The following is a 20,000-nucleotide window of genomic DNA, read 5'->3' on the forward strand; positions in this document are numbered from 1 at the left end:
GGTCAACACTATAGAGACAATACTCTCCTCTGGTCAACATATCACTATAGAGACAATATACTCCTCTGGTCAACATATCACTATAGAGACAATACACTCCTCTGGTCAACACTATGGAGACAATACACTCCTCTGGTCAACACTATAGAGACAATACACTCCTCTGGTCAACATATCACTATGGCGACAATACACTCCTCTGGTCAACACTATAGAGACAATACACTCCTCTGGTCAACATATCACTATGGAGACAATACACTCCTCTGGTCAACACTATAGAGACAATACACTCCTCTGGTCAACACTATAGAGACAATACACTCCTCTGGTCAACACTATGGAGACAATACACTCCTCTGGTCGACACTATAGAGACAATACACTCCTCCTGTCAACACTATAGAGACAATACACTCCTCTGGTCAACATATCACTATGGAGACAATACACTCCTCTGGTCAACACTATGGAGACAATACACTCCTCTGGTCAACACTATAGAGACAATACACTCCTCTGGTCAACACTATGGAGACAATACACTCCTCTAGTCAACATATCACTATGGAGACAATACACTCCTCTGGTCAACACTATGGAGACAATACACTCCTCTGGTCAACACTATAGAGACAATACACTCCTCTGGTCAACACTATAGAGACAATACACTCCTCTGGTTAACACTATGGAGACAATACACTCCTCTGGTCAACACTATAGAGACAATACACTCCTCTGGTCAACACTATAGAGACAATACACTCCTCTGGTCAACACTATGGAGACAATACACTCCTCTGGTCAACACTATAGAGACAATACACTCCTCTGGTCATCACTATGGAGACAATACTCTCCTCTGGTCAACATATCACTATAGAGACAATACACTCCTCTGGTCAACACTATAGAGACAATACACTCCTCTGGTCAACACTATAGAGACAATACACTCCTCTGGTCAACATATCACTATGGAGACAATACACTCCTCTGGTCAACACTATGGAGACAATACACTCCTCTGGTCAACACTATAGAGACAATACACTCCTCTGGTCAACACTATAGAGACAATACACTCCTCTGGTTAACACTATGGAGACAATACACTCCTCTGGTCAACACTATAGAGACAATACACTCCTCTGGTCAACACTATAGAGACAATACACTCCTCTGGTCAACACTATGGAGACAATACACTCCTCTGGTCAACACTATAGAGACAATACACTCCTCTGGTCATCACTATGGAGACAATACTCTCCTCTGGTCAACATATCACTATAGAGACAATACACTCCTCTGGTCAACACTATAGAGACAATACACTCCTCTGGTCAACACTATAGAGACAATACACTCCTCTGGTCAACATATCACTATGGAGACAATACACTCCTCTGTTCAACACTATAGAGACAATACACTCCTCTGGTCAACACTATAGAGACAATACACTCCTCTGGTCAACACTATAGAGACAATACACTCCTCTGGTCAACACTATAGAGACAATACACTCCTCTGGTCAACACTATGGAGACAATACACTCCTCTGGTCGACACTATAGAGACAATACACTCCTCCTGTCAACACTATAGAGACAATACACTCCTCTGGTCAACATATCACTATGGAGACAATACACTCCTCTGGTCAACACTATGGAGACAATACACTCCTCTGGTCAACATATCACTATGGATACAATACACTCCTCTAGTCAACACTATAGAGACAATACACTCCTCTGGTCATCACTATGGAGACAATACACTCCTCTGGTCAACTTATCACTATAGAGACAATATACTCCTCTGGTCAACACTATGGAGACAATACACTCCTCTGGTCAACACTATAGAGACAATACACTCCTCTGGTCAACATATCACTATGGAGACAATACACTCCTCTGGTCAACACTATAGAGACAATACAATCCTCTGGTCAACATATCACTATGGAGACAATACACTCCTCTGGTCAACACTATAGAGACAATACACTCCTCTGGTCAACACTATAGAGACAATACACTCCTCTGGTCAACACTATAGAGACAATACACTCCTCTGGTCAACATATCACTATGGAGACAATACACTCCTCTGGTCAACACTATGGAGACAATACACTCCTCTGGTCAACACTATAGAGACAATACACTCCTCTGGTCAACACTATGGAGACAATACACTCCTCTAGTCAACATATCACTATGGAGACAATACACTCCTCTGGTCAACACTATAGAGACAATACACTCCTCTAGTCAACATATCACTATGGAGACAATACACTCCTCTGGTCAACACTATGGAGACAATACACTCCTCTGGTCAACACTATAGAGACAATACACTCCTCTGGTCAACACTATAGAGACAATACACTCCTCTGGTCAACACTATGGAGACAATACACTCCTCTGGTCAACACTATAGAGACAATACACTCCTCTGGTCAACACTATAGAGACAATACACTCCTCTGGTCAACACTATGGAGACAATACACTCCTCTAGTCAACATATCACTATGGAGACAATACACTCCTCTGGTCAACACTATAGAGACAATACACTCCTCTGGTCATCACTACAGAGACAATACACTCCTCTGGTCAACATATCACTATAGAGACAATACACTCCTCTGGTCATCACTACAGAGACAATACACTCCTCTGGTCAACATATCACTATAGAGACAATACACTCCTCTAGTCAACACTATAGAGACAATACACTCCTCTGGTCATCACTACAGAGACAATACACTCCTCTGGTCAACACTATAGAGACAATACACTCCTCTGGTCAACATATTACTATAGAGATGCTATGCTGCCTCTGCTGTCCTGTTGTAACTGTGATGCTGCTGAGGAGATGGGAGGGAACTTAACTCTCCCTACAGTGGGCTCTCTAGAGACTGGGATGTAGAGAGGGATGTTGAGGGAGAGGGAGGGAGAGAGGGATGTTGAGGGAGGGAGAGAGGGACGAAGGGAGAGAGACTGGGATGGAGGGGGAGAGACTGGGATGGAGGGAGAGAAGGATGGAGAGATGAGAGGGGGATGAAGGGAGAGTTAAAGAGAGGGGCATGGAGGGAGAGTTAAAGAGAGGGGGATGGAAGGAGAGGGGGATGGAGGGAGAGATAAAGAGAGGGGGATGGAGGGAGAGATAAAGAGAGGGGGATGGAGGGAGAGGGGGATGGAGGAAGAGATAAAGAGAGGGGGATGGAGGGAGAGATAAAGAGAGGGGGATGGAGGGAGAGATAAAGAGAGGGGGATGGAGGGAGAGGGGGATGGAGGAAGAGATAAAGAGAGGGGGATGGAGGGAGAGATAAAGAGAGGGGGATGGAGGGAGAGATAAAGAGAGGGGGATAGAGGGAGAGATAAAGAGAGAGGGATGGAGGCAGCGAGGGATGAGGAGCGGAGGGAGAGAGAGAGAGGGATGGAGGCAGATATGGATGAGGAGCGGAGGGAGGGGGGGAGTGAGAGGGATGGAGGAGAGATAAAGAGAGGGGGATAGAGGGAGAGGGGATGGAGGGAGAGATAAAGAGAGGGGGATAGAGGGAGAGAGGGATGGAGGCAGCGAGGGATGAGGAGCGGAGGGAGAGAGAGATATGGATGAGGAGCGGAGGGAGGGATGGAGGCAGAGAGGGATGAGGAGCGGAGGGAGGGAGTGAGAGGGATGGAGTAAGCTGTGTTGATGCGGACGGCCTGTTTACCAGAGTGAAGTTGTCTGTAGAATGAAGGGCGTGATAGACGGGTGATGAATCCCTCTGTAATGTGATAGGACAGATGAGATGTTATTTTTAGCACAGACGGTCCCAGTAAGAAATGCTTTCATTGGCTGTTGAGTGGGTTGATATTTTAAAATATTCAACTTGTATAAAATATAGAGCAAGACTTGAGGCTGTTTTAGAATTCGTAAGTAAGTCTCTGAGAACTGGATGTTGAGCGCTGTCAGGGAGGGCAGGCTTGTCTCCTCAATGCCGAACCCTTATTCCCTACGTAGTGCCTGGGCCCTGTGGGGCCCTGGTCGAAAGTAGCGCCCTACTTAGGGAATAGGGTGCCATTTAGGATCGCCGTCTCCCTCCGTGTGAAATACAAACCCGTTGTGACTGAAGGAAGGTAACAGGCTAGCGCTCGTACTAGACCTGGGTTCAAACACTATTTGAAGTCACGTAATGTACTTCAGTCTGTGGTTGATTGAGCCTGCCTGGATAAATGAAACGTAGCGAATAGTGTAGAAGGTGAAAACCCCGGCCGTCGTCCAGGCAGGATAAAGCAAACGCTTCGCTAAAGTTTTTGTTGTTGTTTTGTTCAAGTACTATTTGAACCCAGGACTGCTAGCTGTTACCGTACCAACCAGAACACTGTCTGGCCGGGGGGAGGGAGGGGCGGGGGGGGGGGTGAAGAGAGCTTTAACAGGAAGTTGAAACAGAAGACTAGTTTAATCTCTGTTTAACGTTGAAACAGGAAGTGTGTAATCAGAACATTCCAGAATTCCTTAGCGGTTACTGTGTTGTGGTTGTTGTTGTTGTTGTTGTTGTTGTTGTTGTCGTCACCAAGAGGTTAAAGACGAGATGTTATATTCAACTGATGTTCATAAACGCTGTTCGTATCACAGGGTTCCTGTAGTTTCTGAGTGTCTACGCTGTTCGTATCACAGGGTTCCTGTAGATTCTGAGTGTCTACGCTGTTCGTATCACTGGGTTCCTGTAGATTCTGAGTGTCTACGCTGTTCGTATCACAGGGTTCCTGTAGATTCTGAGTGTTTACGCTGTTCGTATCACAGGGTTCCTGTAGATTCTGAGTGTCTACGCTGTTCGTATCACTGGGTTCCTGTAGATTCTGAGTGTCTACGCTGTTCGTATCACAGGGTTCCTGTAGTTTCTGAGTGTCTACGCTGTTCGTATCACAGGGTTCCTGTAGATTCTGAGTGTCTACGCTGTTCGTATCACAGGGTTCCTGTAGATTCTGAGTGTTTACGCTGTTCGTATCACAGGGTTCCTGTAGATTCTGAGTGTCTACGCTGTTCGTATCACAGGGTTCCTGTAGATTCTGAGTGTTTACGCTGTTCGTATCACTGGGTTCCTGTAGTTTCTGAGTGTCTACGCTGTTCGTATCACAGGGTTCCTGTAGTTTCTGAGTGTCTACGCTGTTCGTATCACAGGGTTCCTGTAGTTTCTGAGTGTCTACGCTGTTCGTATCACAGGGTTCCTGTAGTTTCTGAGTGTCTACGCTGTTCGTATCACAGGGTTCCTGTAGATTCTGAGTGTCTACGCTGTTCGTATCACAGGGTTCCTGTAGATTCTGAGTGTTTACGCTGTTCGTATCACTGGGTTCCTGTAGATTCTGAGTGTCTACGCTGTTCGTATCACAGGGTTCCTGTAGATTCTGAGTGTTTACGCTGTTCGTATCACTGGGTTCCTGTAGATTCTGAGTGTTTACGCTGTTCGTATCACAGGGTTCCTGTAGATTCTGAGTGTCTACGCTGTTCGTATCACTGGGTTCCTGTAGATTCTGAGTGTCTACGCTGTTCGTATCACAGGGTTCCTGTAGATTCTGAGTGTTTACGCTGTTCGTATCACTGGGTTCCTGTAGATTCTGAGTGTTTACGCTGTTCGTATCACAGGGTTCCTGTAGTTTCTGAGTGTTTACGCTGTTCGTATCACAGGGTTCCTGTAGTTTCTGAGTGTTTACTGTGTGTGAGGACAGCTAGGCTCTGAGGCCAGACTGTGTGTGAGAACAGACTGTGTGTGAGGACAGACTGTGTGTGAGGACAGACTGTGTGTGAGGACAGACTGTGTGTCAGGACAGCTTGGCTCTGAGGCCAGACTGTGTGTCAGGACAGCTAGGCTCTGAGGCCAGACTGTGTGTGAGGACAGCTATGCTCTGAGGACAAACTGTGTGTGAGGACAGCTAGGCTCTGAGGACAGACTGTGTGTGAGGACAGCTAGGCTCTGAGGCCAGACTGTGTGTGAGGACAGCTATGCTCTGAGGACAGACTGTGTGTGAGGACAGCTATGCTCTGAGGACAGACTGTGTGTGAGGACAGCTCTGAGGCCAGACTGTGTGTGAGGACAGCTATGCTCTGAGGCCTCAGAGCCTAGCTGTCAGTCTGTCCTCACACAGTCTGTCCTCACACACAGTCTGTCCTCACACACAGTCTGGCCTCAGAGCCTAGCTGTCCTCACACACAGTCTGTCCTCAGAGCTGTCCTCACACACAGACTGTGTGTGAGGACAGACTGTGTGTGAGGACAGCTAGGCTCTGAGGCCAGACTCTCTCTCTCCCTGCTCTCCCTCCCTCCACCTCTCTCTCTCTCTCTCGCCCTGCTCTCCCTCCCTCCACCTCTCTCTCTCTCTCACTCTGCTCTTCCTCCCTCCACCTCTTTCTCTCTCTCACCCTGCTATCTATCCCTCTCTCACCCTGCTCTCCCTCTCTCCACCTCTCTCCCTCTCTCTCCCTGCTCTCCCTCCCTCCACCTCTCTCTCTCTCTCGCCTTGCTCTCCCTCCCTCCCTGCTCTCCCTCCCTCCACTCTCTCTCTCGCCCTGCTCTCCCTCCCTCCACATCTCTCTCTCTCTCGCCCTGCTCTCCCCCTCTCACATCTCTCTCTCTCTCCCTGCTCTCCCACCCTCCACCTCTTTCTCTCTCACCCCTTCTCTGCCCTGCTCTCCCACTCTCCACATCTCTCTCTCTCCCTGCTCTACCTCCCTCCCTCTCTCACCCTACTCTCCACATCTCTCTCTCTCGCCCTGCTCTCCCTCCCTCCACATCTCTCTCTCTCTCCCTGCTCTCCCTCCCTCCACCTCTCTCTCGCCCTGCTCTCCCTCCCTCCACATCTCTCTCTCTCTCGCCCTGCTCTCCCCCTCTCCACATCTCTCTCTCTCTCCCTGCTCTCCCTCCACCTCTCTCTCTCACCCTGCTATCTATCCCTCTCTCGCCCTGCTCTCCCACTCTCCACATCTCTTTCTCTTTCTCCCTGCTCTCCCTCCCTCCACCTCTCTCTCTCTCTCTCGCCCTGCTCTCCCACTCTCCACATCTCTCTCTCTCCCTGCTCTCCCTCCCTCCACCTCCCTCCCTCTCTCGCCCTGCTCTCCCTCCCCCCACCTCTCACCCTGCTCTCCCTCCCCCCACCTCTCTCTCTCCCTCTCTCGCCCTGCTCTCCCTCCCTCCACATCTCTCTCTCCCTGCTCTCCCTCCCCCCACCTCTCTCTCTCTCTCTCCCTGCTCTCCCTCCCTCCACATCTCTCTCTCGCCCTGCTCTCCCTCCCTCCACATCTCTCTCTCCCTGCTCTCCCTCCCCCCACCTCTCTCTCTCTCTCTCCCTGCTCTCCCTCCCTCCACATCTCTCTCTCGCCCTGCTCTCCCTCCCTCCACATCTCTCTCTCTCCCTGCTCTCCCTCCCCCCACCTCTCTCTCTCTCTCTCCCTGCTCTCCCTCCCTCCACATCTCTCTCTCGCCCTGCTCTCCCTCCCTCCACATCTCTCTCTCTCCCTGCTCTCCCTCCCCCCACCTCTCTCTCTCTCTCTCCCTGCTCTCCCTCCCCCCACCTCTCTCTCTCCCTGCTCTCCCTCCCTCCACCTCTCTCTCTCTCTCTCCCTGCTCTCCCTCCCCCCCACCTCTCTCTCTCTCTCCCTGCTCTCCCTCCCTCCACATCTCTCTCTCACTCTCCCTGCTCTCCCTCTCTCCACATCTCTTCACTATTCAGACTGTGAAATGTGAAATTACTGTGAAATGGCGGTTAGTCATCCCAGTCAAACTAATATAAACCCTCTGGCCTCAGCTCAGAGCTGTAGTGAAGTCTCTGACTGATGTGTCTCATTGGGTTCTGTAGCCCAGGTCCAATCTAAACTACCTCCTCTGTATAGACAGACAACTGCCAGGGTTGACCTCACCTCTCTCCACCTATCAGGAAGCTGCAACAGTGGCAGAACATGTGACCCAGAGAACACTTTCTATTGGTCAACAGCCTAAAATAATCAAACCTGTTCAGTATAAGTAATTGATAGACAAGACGTGTCCTCCTATTGTGGCAAGACTTGTCCTCCTATTGTGACAAGACGTGTCCTTGTATTGAGACAGGACGTGTCCTCTTATTGAGACACCCAGACTCTCTGTCTGTCTGTCTGTCTCTCTCTGTCTGATGGTCTGTCTCTCTGTCTCTCTCTGTCTGATGGTCTGTCTATCTCTCTCTCTCTCTCTCTCTCTCTCTCTCTCTCTCTCTCTCTCTCTCTCTCTGTCTGATGGTCTGTCTCTCTCTCTCTGTCTCTCTCTGTCTGATGGTCTGTCTATCTCTCTCTCTCTCTCTCTCTCTCCTCTCCTCTTCTCTCTCTCTATCTCTATCTCTATCTCTATCTCTATCTCTATCTCTATCTATCTCTCTCTCTCTCTCTCTCTCTCTCTCTCTCTCTCTCTCTCTCTCTCTCTCTCTCTCTCTCTGTCTCTGTCTCTGTCTCTGTCTCTCTCTCTGTCTCTCTCTCCCTCTCTCTCTCTCTCTCTCTCTCTCTCTCTCTGTCTCTCTCTCCCTCTCTCTCTCTCTCTCTCTCTCTCCTCTCCTCTCCTCTCCTCTCCTCTCCTCTCCTCTCCTCTCCTCTCCTCTCCTCTGCCCGCCCGCCCGCCCGCCCAGGAGTCTCAGTATAATTAACTCTGTGTAATAACAGCCTACAGGACTGAGACCCTGTTCAGCCCGTTTCCCTAGTAGACGCTGTGAACCCTGGACACACTGCTGCTTCCCCTATGGCACCCTATTCCCTACATAGTGCACTACTTTAGACCAGAGCCCTATGGCATCCTATTCCCTACATAGTGCACTACTTTAGACCCTATTCCCTATATAGTGCACTACTTTAGACCTGATTCCCTATATAGTGCACTACTTTAGACCCTATTCCCTATATAGTGCACTACTTTAGACCCTATTTCCTACATAGTGCACTACTTTTTTACCAGATACGCATAAAGGGGATAGGGTGCAGTTTGTCCCCGGTACTCCACTGTGGGTGAGGGGGTAGGAGAGGGGTGAGGGGGTAGGAGAGGGGTGTGGGGGTAGGAGAGGGGTGTGGGGGTAGGAGAGGCGTGTGGGGGTAGGAGAGGGGTGTGGGGGTAGGAGAGGGGTGAGGGGGTAGGAGATGGGTGAGGGGGTAGGAGAGGGGTGAGGGGGGTAGGTGGGGGGGTAGGAGAGGGGTGAGGGGTTAGGAGAGGGGTGAGGAGTTAGGAGAGGGGTGAGGGGGGTAGGAGAGGGGTGAGGGGGGTAGGAGAGGGGTGAGGGGGGTAGGAGAAGGGTGTGGGGGTACTAGACCTATCTAATAGGATACTAGATCCCTGTCTGTTTATAAGACCTATCTAATTGGACACTAGACCTATTTGATAGGACACTAGATCCCTGTCTGTTTATAAGACCTATCTAATTGGACACTAGAGCTATCAAATAGGACACTAGACCTATCTAATAGGACACTAGATCCCTGTCTGTTTATAAGACCTATCTAATTGGACACTAGACCTATCTAATAGGACACTAGACCTATCAAATAGGATACTCAGTCACTGTCTGTTTATAAGACCTATCTAATAGGACACTAGAGCTATCTAATAGGACACTAGAGCTATCAAATAGGACACTAGACCTATCTAATAGGATACTCAGTCACTGTCTGTTTATAAGACCTATCTAATTGGACACTAGACCTATCTAATAGGACACTAGACCTATCAAATAGGATACTCAGTCACTGTCTGTTTATAAGACCTATCTAATAGGACACTAGAGCTATCTAATAGGACACTAGAGCTATCTAATAGGACACTAGACCTATCTAATAGGATACTCGGTCACTGTCTGTTTATAAGACCTATCTAATAGGACACTATATCCCTGTCTTTTTATAAGACCTATCTAATAGGACACTAGATCCCTGTCTGTTTATAAGACCTATCTAATAGGACACTAGACCTATCGAGTAGGACACTAGACCTATCTAATAGGACACTAGATCCCTGTCTGTTTATAAGACCTATCTAATTGGACACTAGACCTATCGAGTAGGACACTAGACCTATCTAATAGGACACTAGATCCCTGTCTGTTTATAAGACCTATCTAATTGGACACTAGACCTGTCTAATTTGACACTAGACCTGTCTAATAGGACACTAGACCTATCTAATAGGACTTGTTGGGTTGTCTCCTAGCTCGTTGGGTTGTCTCCTAGCTCGTTGGGTCGTCTCCTAGCTCGTTGGGTCGTCTCCTGGCTCGTTGGGTCGTGTCCTAGCTCGTTGGGTCGTCTCCTGGCTCGTTGGGTCGTGTCCTAGCTCGTTGGGTCGTGTCCTAGCTCGTTGGGTCGTCTCCTAGCTCTTTGGGTCGTCTCCTAGCTCGTAGGGTCGTCTCCTAGCTCGTCGGGTCGTCTCCTGGCTCGTCGGGTCGTCTCCTGGCTCGTCGGGTCGTCTCCTAGCTCGTCGGGTCGTCTCCTAGCTCGTCGGGTCGTCTCCTAGTTCGTTGGGTCGTCTCCTAGTTCGTTGGGTCGTCTCCTGGCTCGTTGGGTTGGGTCGTCTCCTGGCTCGTTGGGTTGGGTCACTCAGCCGGCACACTGACTGGTGAATCGTCCAGATGAGACATCACTGACATTAATTATCCCCTCTACAATCATAGTGGAAACGTGTGTGTGTGTGTGTGTGTGTGTGTACAACTCTCATTCTGACTCTCTCACTACCCTTCTTATCCCTCTTTCTCATCTCTCCTCCTCCTCCTCTTCCTCCTCTCTCTCTCTCTCTCGTTTCCCCTCAGAAAACACAAAGACACCTTTACAAAGGTCGCGGTCCCGGCAGAATATCAATGTGAGCACAGCGGCGGTGATGGGGGCGGCGGCGAGAGGACAGAGAGGAGTGGCGTCCACGAAGGAGGCTCATTATGACACAGAGGGACATCCGCCCAACGCTACGGGGTCTGCCACGGCCAGGAGCAGGGGCCCGCTGCGTCGGGAACCAGGAGGACACAAACCCATAACCACCACCGGGATGGACCGAGACACGGGGATAGAGAGAGGGAGGGAGAATGAGAGAGGGATGGGAAGAGGGAGGGAGAAGGAGAGAGGGATGGGAAGAGGGAGGGAGAAGGAGAGAGAGGTTGAGGTAGAGAGAGAGTCTTCATCATGTCCCAGCAACACTAATGGAGACTCTGATGTAGAAGCTCTACTGGCCAGACTGAGGGCCTTGTGAGATCTATTTTCAGACACAGATAACCCCGTCACACCCAAACACCTCCACACCTGGCTGCCCCCCCCCCACCACATTATCTGCAGCAACAGCACAGGACAGCACAAGACAGCACAGGACAGGAAAGGACAGCACAAGACAGCACAGGACAGGAAAGGACAGGAGGGGACAGCACAAGACAGCATAGGACAGGACAGGAAAGGACAGCACAGGACAGGACTATTATTATATTATTCAAATGATGTAGACCCCCATGAACTTTTATAAAGAAAGTATAACAATAAATATATAATTGAAATGCTGCTTTTTGAGTCAGCTTGTGTGCAGTTGTAGGAAGCTGAAGGAATATCCAGGTCAACAACTCCTTCATCGTGTCCTGCTGCCAAAACGTTTGTTCTTATAGACGGATTGACCAAAGTACTGTTTTCCTTTGTCTAGGATGCATAGTTATTACAATGCACTTGGACACTTTGTAGTATGCAGTGTACACTTTGTAGTATGCAGTGAACACTTTGTAGTATGCAGTGAACACTTTGTAGTATGCAGTGTACACTTTGTAGTACGCAGTGAACACTTTGTAGTATGCAGTGAACACTTTGTAGTACGCAGTGAACACTTTGTAGTATGCAGTGAACACTTTGTAGTATGCAGTGAACACTTTGTAGTATGCAGTGTACACTTTGTAGTATGCAGTGAACACTTTGTAGTATGCAGTGTACACTTTGTAGTATGCAGTGAACACTTTGTAGTATGCAGTGAACACTTTGTAGTATGCAGTGTACACTTTGTAGTATGCAGTGAACACTGTAGTATGCAGTGTACACTTTGTAGTATGCAGTGAACACTTTGTAGTATGCAGTGAACACGTTGTAGTATGCAGTGAACACTTTGTAGTACGCAGTGTACACTTTGTAGTATGCAGTGAACACTTTGTAGTACGCAGTGAACACTTTGTAGTATGCAGTGAACACTTTGTAGTATGCAGTGTACACTTTGTAGTATGCAGTGAACACTGTAGTATGCAGTGTACACTTTGTAGTATGCAGTGAACACTTTGTAGTATGCAGTGAACACTGTAGTATGCAGTGAACACTTTGTAGTATGCAGTGAACACTTTGTAGTATGCAGTGAACACTTTGTAGTATGCAGTGAACACGTTGTAGTATGCAGTGAACACGTTGTAGTATGCAGTGAACACTTTGTAGTATGCAGTGTACACTTTGTAGTATGCAGTGAACACTTTGTAGTATGCAGTGTACACTTTGTAGTATGCAGTGAACACTTTGTAGTATGCAGTGAACACTTTGTAGTATGCAGTGAACACTGTAGTATGCAGTGAACACTTTGTAGTATGCAGTGTACACTTTGTATTGTGCAGTGAACACTTTGTAGTATGCAGTGAACACTTTGTAGTATGCAGTGTACACTTTGTAGTACGCAGTGAACACTTTGTAGTATGCAGTGAACACTTTGTAGTATGCAGTGTACACTTTGTAGTACGCAGTGTAGACTTTGTATTGTGCAGTGAACACTTTGTAGTATGCAGTGTACACTTTGTAGTATGCAGTGAACACTTTGTAGTATGCAGTGTAGACTTTGTATTGTGCAGTGAACACTTTGTAGTATGCAGTGAACACTTTGTAGTATGCAGTGAACACTTTGTAGTATGCAGTGTACACTTTGTAGTATGCAGTGTACACTTTGTAGTATGCAGTGAACACTTTGTAGTATGCAGTGAACACTTTGTAGTATGCAGTGTACACTTTGTAGTATGCAGTGTACACTTTGTAGTATGCAGTGAACACTGTAGTATGCAGTGAACACTTTGTAGTATGCAGTGAACACTGTGTAGTATGCAGTGAACACTTTGTAGTATGCAGTGTACACTTTGTAGTATGCAGTGAACACTTTGTAGTATGCAGTGAACACTTTGTAGTATGCAGTGTACACTTTATAGTATGCAGTGAACACTGTAGTATGCAGTGAACACTTTGTAGTATGCAGTGTACACTTTGTAGTATGCAGTGAACACTTTGTAGTGTGCAGTGAACACTTTGTAGTATGCAGTGAACACTGTGTAGTATGCAGTGAACACTTTGTAGTGTGCAGTGAACACTGTGTAGTATGCAGTGAACACTTTGTAGTATGCAGTGAACACTGTGTAGTATGCAGTGAACACTTTGTAGTATGCAGTGTACACGTTGTAGTATGCAGTGTACACTTTGTAGTATGCAGTGTACACGTTGTAGTATGCAGTGTACACTTTGTAGTATGCAGTGAACACTTTGTAGTGTGCAGTGAACACTTTGTAGTATGCAGTGTACACTTGTTATGTCTTAATAATTAGCTGCTACAAACCAAACAGTTTGAAAAGCTTTGTGTCTTTTAAATGTCCTCATATCAACTCAGTGTTATCACATTCACCATTTATTAACATTTAGTTCATGTATTTTTATTTTACATTTATTACCCTAAAGATATATTCTGAGGGATGTAGATTTGACATAAACACTCATCTTGGAACACGTGTTCGTAAAGACCAAGTGTTTATTGAAATACATTATAATGTCTAATCAATTTATTACATGGGATATTTACCCTTATTGAGATACATTATAATGTCTAATCAATTTATTACATGGGATATTTACCCTTATTGAGATACATTATAATGTCTAATCAATTTATTACATGGGATATTTACCCTTATTGAGATACATTATAATGTCTAATCAATTTATTACATGGGATATTTACCCTTATTGAAATACATTATAATGTCTAATCAATTTATTACATGGGATATTTACCCTTATTGAAATACATTATAATGTCTAATCAATTTATTACATGGGATATTTACCCTTATTGAGATACATTATAATGTCTAATCAATTTATTACATGGGATATTTACCCTTATTGAAATACATTATAATGTCTAATCAATTTATTACATGGGATATTTACCCTTATTGAAATACATTATAATGTCTAATCAATTTATTACATGGGATATTTACCCTTATTGAGATACATTATAATGTCTAATCAATTTATTACATGGGATATTTACCCTTATTGAAATACATTATAATGTCTAATCAATTTATTACATGGGATATTTACCCTTATTGAAATACATTATAATGTCTAATCAATTTATTACATGGGATATTTACCCTTATTGAAATACATTATAATGTCTAATCAATTTATTACATGGGATATTTACCCTTATTGAAATACATTATATTGTCTAATCAATTTATTACATGGGATATTTACCCTTATTGAAATACATTATAATGTCTAATCAATTTATTACATGGGATATTTACCCTTATTGAAATACATTATAATGTCTAATCAATTTATTACATGGGATATTTACCCTTATTGAAATACATTATAATGTCTAATCAATTTATTACATGGGATATTTACCCTTATTGAGATACATTATAATGTCTAATCAATTTATTACATGGGATATTTACCCTTATTGAAATACATTATAATGTCTAATCAATTTATTACATGGGATATTTACCCTTATTGAGATACATTATAATGTCTAATCAATTTATTACATGGGATATTTACCCTTATTGAAATACATTATAATGTCTAATCAATTTATTACATGGGATATTTACCCTTATTGAGATACATTATAATGTCTAATCAATTTATTACATGGATATATACGTTCAACTTATGTTCATTTTTTTGGTTGTTTTGTTGTTATCTTTCTGAAAAATTGCGCTGGTCGATCATTCCTGTCCCGAACCGGTTGTTCTAGTGGGATCTTTCTATGCAAATCGCCTATATCCAAATCATTGTTTAAAAACCAGAATATATATATATATATATATATATATATACAAATTATTACATATATATATATATATACAGAATGAATATAAAGTAGACTTAATGCTGAACCAACCACATCAGGTGTTGTGGTGGTTTTGTTTTCTCTCTGTATCAACATGTTGTTTGTGTTTCTATAATGTTTGTTTTGTTGCTGATTGTAGTGCGGTGGGAGAAAGGGGTGTGGTTTTATCTGGTGGCGTTTTGAGTGGCAGGAAGTTTTTGTTTTTGTTTTTGTGTGTCTCTCAAGTAAGAATGTTTGTTCTCTGAATGTTCAGTTTGATTGACAGGCGTCCGTCAGCGTTCTTCACCGTCTCCACGGCGACGGCAAATAAGATTTGTTAAAATTAGACGTGAAATCATTCTCTCTGTCTCTCTCTCTCTGTCTCTCCCTCTGTCTCTCCCTCTCTGTCTCTCCGTCTCTCTCTCTCTCTGTCTCTCTCTCTCTCTGTCTCTCTCTCTCTGTCTCTCCCTCTGTCTCTCTCTCCCTCTCTCTCTCTCCCTCTGTCTCTCTCTGTCTCTCCCTCTGTCTCTCTCTCCCTCTCTCTCTCTGTCTCTCCCTCTGTCTCTCTCTCCCTCTCTCTCTCTCTCTCTCTCCGTCTCTCTCTCTCTCTCTCTCTCTCTCTCTCTCTCCGTCTCTCTCTCTCTCTCTCTCTCCCTCTGTCTCTCCCTCTGTCTCTCTCTCTCTCCCTCTGAGATCCCATTTGTTTATCTTTCTTTTCAAAATTGTCTTCAATGAAATTGTGTTATCACCTTTCCTGCCTCCTACACGTGCTTGTTATTTGTTAGAATGAAAGAATGCGTTTTTTTTGTCGACCCATTTACAATAAAATAAATGATGAAATGAAAAGGGTGGTAGTGTGAGTGTCTTCCTTCTGTGGAACACGTGTAAAAGACACAGAACCAATCGAGCTAATAGTTTCATTTTGTAGTTCAGCTCTGCTCATTAACACATGAGCGCTCTTCACACACACACACACTTCACACACACATTTCACACACACACACGGGCGCACACAGAGGTACTGTGAAGAACATGTCAGTGAAACTACAATACCTGGGGGAGAGAACTCATTTTGCGCCTCATTAATTGCCGGCTAGTTTCAGTAATGAAATCAGCTGTTTATTGTGTTAACGATATCAATCAGAATAATCTGGGGGTGGATTCCTGTTAAAGGACGAAGTAGGAAGGTGGTCCCCGTTCGCTAACACACTGTCACTTCCTGTTAAAGGAGGAAGTAGGAAGGTGGTCCCCGTTCGCTAACACACAGTCACTTCCTGTTAAAGGACGAAGTAGGAAGGTGGTCCCCGTTCGCTACCACACAGTCACTTCCTGTTAAAGGAGGAAGTAGGAAGGTGGTCCCCGTTCGCTAACACACAGTCACTTCCTGTTAAAGGAGAGAGTAGGAAGGTGGTCCTCGTTCGCTACCACACAGTCACTTCCTGTTAAAGGAGAGAGTAGGAAGCTGGTCCCCGTTCGCTACACCACAGTCACTTCCTGTTAAAGGAGAGAGTAGGAAGGTGGTCCCCGTTCGCTACCACACAGTCACTTCCTGTTAAAGGACGAAGTAGGAAATTGGTCCCCGTTCGCTACCACACTCACTTCCTGTTAAAGGAGGAAGTAGGAAGGTGGTCCCTGTTCTCTAACACACAGTCACTTCCTGTTAAAGGAGGAAGTAGGAAGGTGGTCCCCGTTCGCTACCACACAGTCACTTCCTGTTAAAGGACGAAGTAGGAAGGTGGTCCCCGTTCGCTAACACACAGTCACTTCCTGTTAAAGGAGGAAGTAGGAAGGTGGTCCCCGTTCGCTAACACACAATCACACCACATACATTATATACATTACACACCCTGTACATTATATACATTACACACCCTGTACATTATATACATTACACACCCTATACATTACACACCCTGTACATTATATACATTACACACCCTGTACATTACACACCCTATACATTATATACATTACACACCCTGTACATTATATACATTACACACCCTATACATTACACACCCTATACATTACACACCCTGTACATTATATACATTACACACCCTATACATTACACACCCTATACATTACACACCCTGTACATTATATACATTACACACCCTATACATTACACACCCTGTACATTACACACCCTATACATTATATACATTACACACCCTGTACATTATATACATTACACACCCTATACATTATATACATTACACACCCTATACATTACACACCCTGTACATTACACACCCTATACATTACACACCCTGTACATTATATACATTACACACCCTGTACATTATATACATTACACACCCTATACATTACACACCCTGTACATTATATACATTACACACCCTGTACATTACACACCCTATACATTATATACATTACACACCCTATACATTACACACCCTGTACATTATATACATTACACACCCTGTACATTATATACATTACACACCCTATACATTACACACCCTGTACATTACACACCCTATACATTATATACATTACACACCCTGTACATTATATACATTACACACCCTATACATTACACACCCTGTACATTATATACATTACACACCCTATACATTATATACATTACACACCCTATACATTACACACCCTGTACATTATATACATTACACACCCTGTACATTATATACATTACACACCCTATACATTACACACCCTGTACATTACACACCCTATACATTATATACATTACACACCCTATACATTACACACCCTGTACATTATATACATTACACACCCTGTACATTATATACATTACACACCCTATACATTACACACCCTGTACATTACACACCCTATACATTATATACATTACACACCCTGTACATTATATACATTACACACCCTATACATTACACACCCTGTACATTATATACATTACACACCCTATACATTATATACATTACACACCCTATACATTACACACCCTGTACATTATATACATTACACACCCTGTACATTATATACATTACACACCCTATACATTACACACCCTGTACATTACACACCCTATACATTATATACATTACACACCCTGTACATTACACACCCTGTACATTATATACATTACACACCCTGTACATTATATACATTACACACCCTGTACATTACACACCCTGTACATTATATACATTACACACCCTGTACATTATATACATTACACACCCTGTACATTACACACCCTGTACATTATATACATTACACACCCTGTACATTATATACATTACACACCCTGTACATTATATACATTACACACCCTGTACATTACACACCCTGTACATTATATACATTACACACCCTGTACATTATATACATTACACACCCTGTACATTACACACCCTGTACATTATATACATTACACACCCTGTACATTACACACCCTGTACATTATATACATTACACACCCTGTACATTACACACCCTGTACATTATATACATTACACACCCTGTACATTACACACCCTGTACATTATATACATTACACACCCTGTACATTATATACATTACACACCCTATACATTATATACATTACACACCCTGTACATTATATACATTACACACCCTGTACATTATATACATTACACACCCTGTACATTACACACCCTGTACATTATATACATTACACACCCTATACATTATATACATTACACACCCTGTACATTATATACATTACACACCCTGTACATTATATACATTACACACCCTATACATTACACACCCTGTACATTATATACATTACACACCCTATACATTACACACCCTGTACATTATATACATTACACACCCTATACATTATATACATTACACACCCTGTACATTATATACATTACACACCCTGTACATTATATACATTACACACCCTATACATTACACACCCTATACATTATATACATTACACACCCTGTACATTATATACATTACACACCCTGTACATTATATACATTACACACCCTATACATTACACACCCTGTACATTATATACATTACACACCCTGTACATTACACACCCTGTACATTATATACATTACACACCCTGTACATTATATACATTACACACCCTATACATTACACACCCTGTACATTATATACATTACACACCCTGTACATTACACACCCTGTACATTTTATACATTACACACCCTATACATTATATACATTACACACCCTGTACATTATATACATTACACACCCTGTACATTATATACATTACACACCCTATACATTACACACCCTGTACATTATATACATTACACACCCTATACATTACACACCCTGTACATTATATACATTACACACCCTGTACATTACACACCCTGTACATTATATACATTACACACCCTGTACATTATATACATTACACACCCTGTACATTATATACATTACACACCCTGTACATTATATACATTACACACCCTGTACATTATATACATTACACACCCTGTACATTATATACATTACACACCCTGTACATTATATACATTACACACCCTGTACATTATATACATTACACACCCTGTACATTATATACATTACACACCCTGTACATTATATACATTACACACCCTGTACATTATATACATTACACACCCTGTACATTATGTACATTACACACCCTGTACATTACACACCCTGTACATTATATACATTACACACCCTGTACATTATATACATTACACACCCTGTACATTATATACATTACACACCCTGTACATTACACACCCTGTACATTATATACATTACACACCCTGTACATTACACACCCTGTACATTATATACATTACACACCCTATACATTACACACCCTGTACATTATATACATTACACACCCTGTACAT

The 20,000-nt window shown here is 43.8% G+C and overlaps 1 protein-coding gene across 1 annotated transcript in view; it reads left to right on the top strand.

Annotated features, from left to right (window-relative positions):
- The window catches only part of diaph3 (diaphanous related formin 3), a 711,417-nt gene extending 699,874 nt beyond the window's left edge, over window positions 1–11,543 (top strand). Inside the window, exon 32 of the mRNA XM_090206735.1 lies at window positions 10,814–11,543. Within this exon, the coding sequence (XP_090062861.1) occupies window positions 10,814–11,244 (431 nt within the window). The 3' untranslated portion in view covers window positions 11,245–11,543. The remainder of the gene's footprint in view (window positions 1–10,813) is intronic.
- The last annotated feature ends 8,457 nt before the right edge of the window (window positions 11,544–20,000 follow it).

This window comes from Oncorhynchus mykiss, chromosome 18 (assembly GCF_057628025.1).
Source record: "Oncorhynchus mykiss isolate SJ-2025 chromosome 18, ASM5762802v1, whole genome shotgun sequence".
NCBI lineage: Eukaryota > Metazoa > Chordata > Actinopteri > Salmoniformes > Salmonidae > Oncorhynchus > Oncorhynchus mykiss.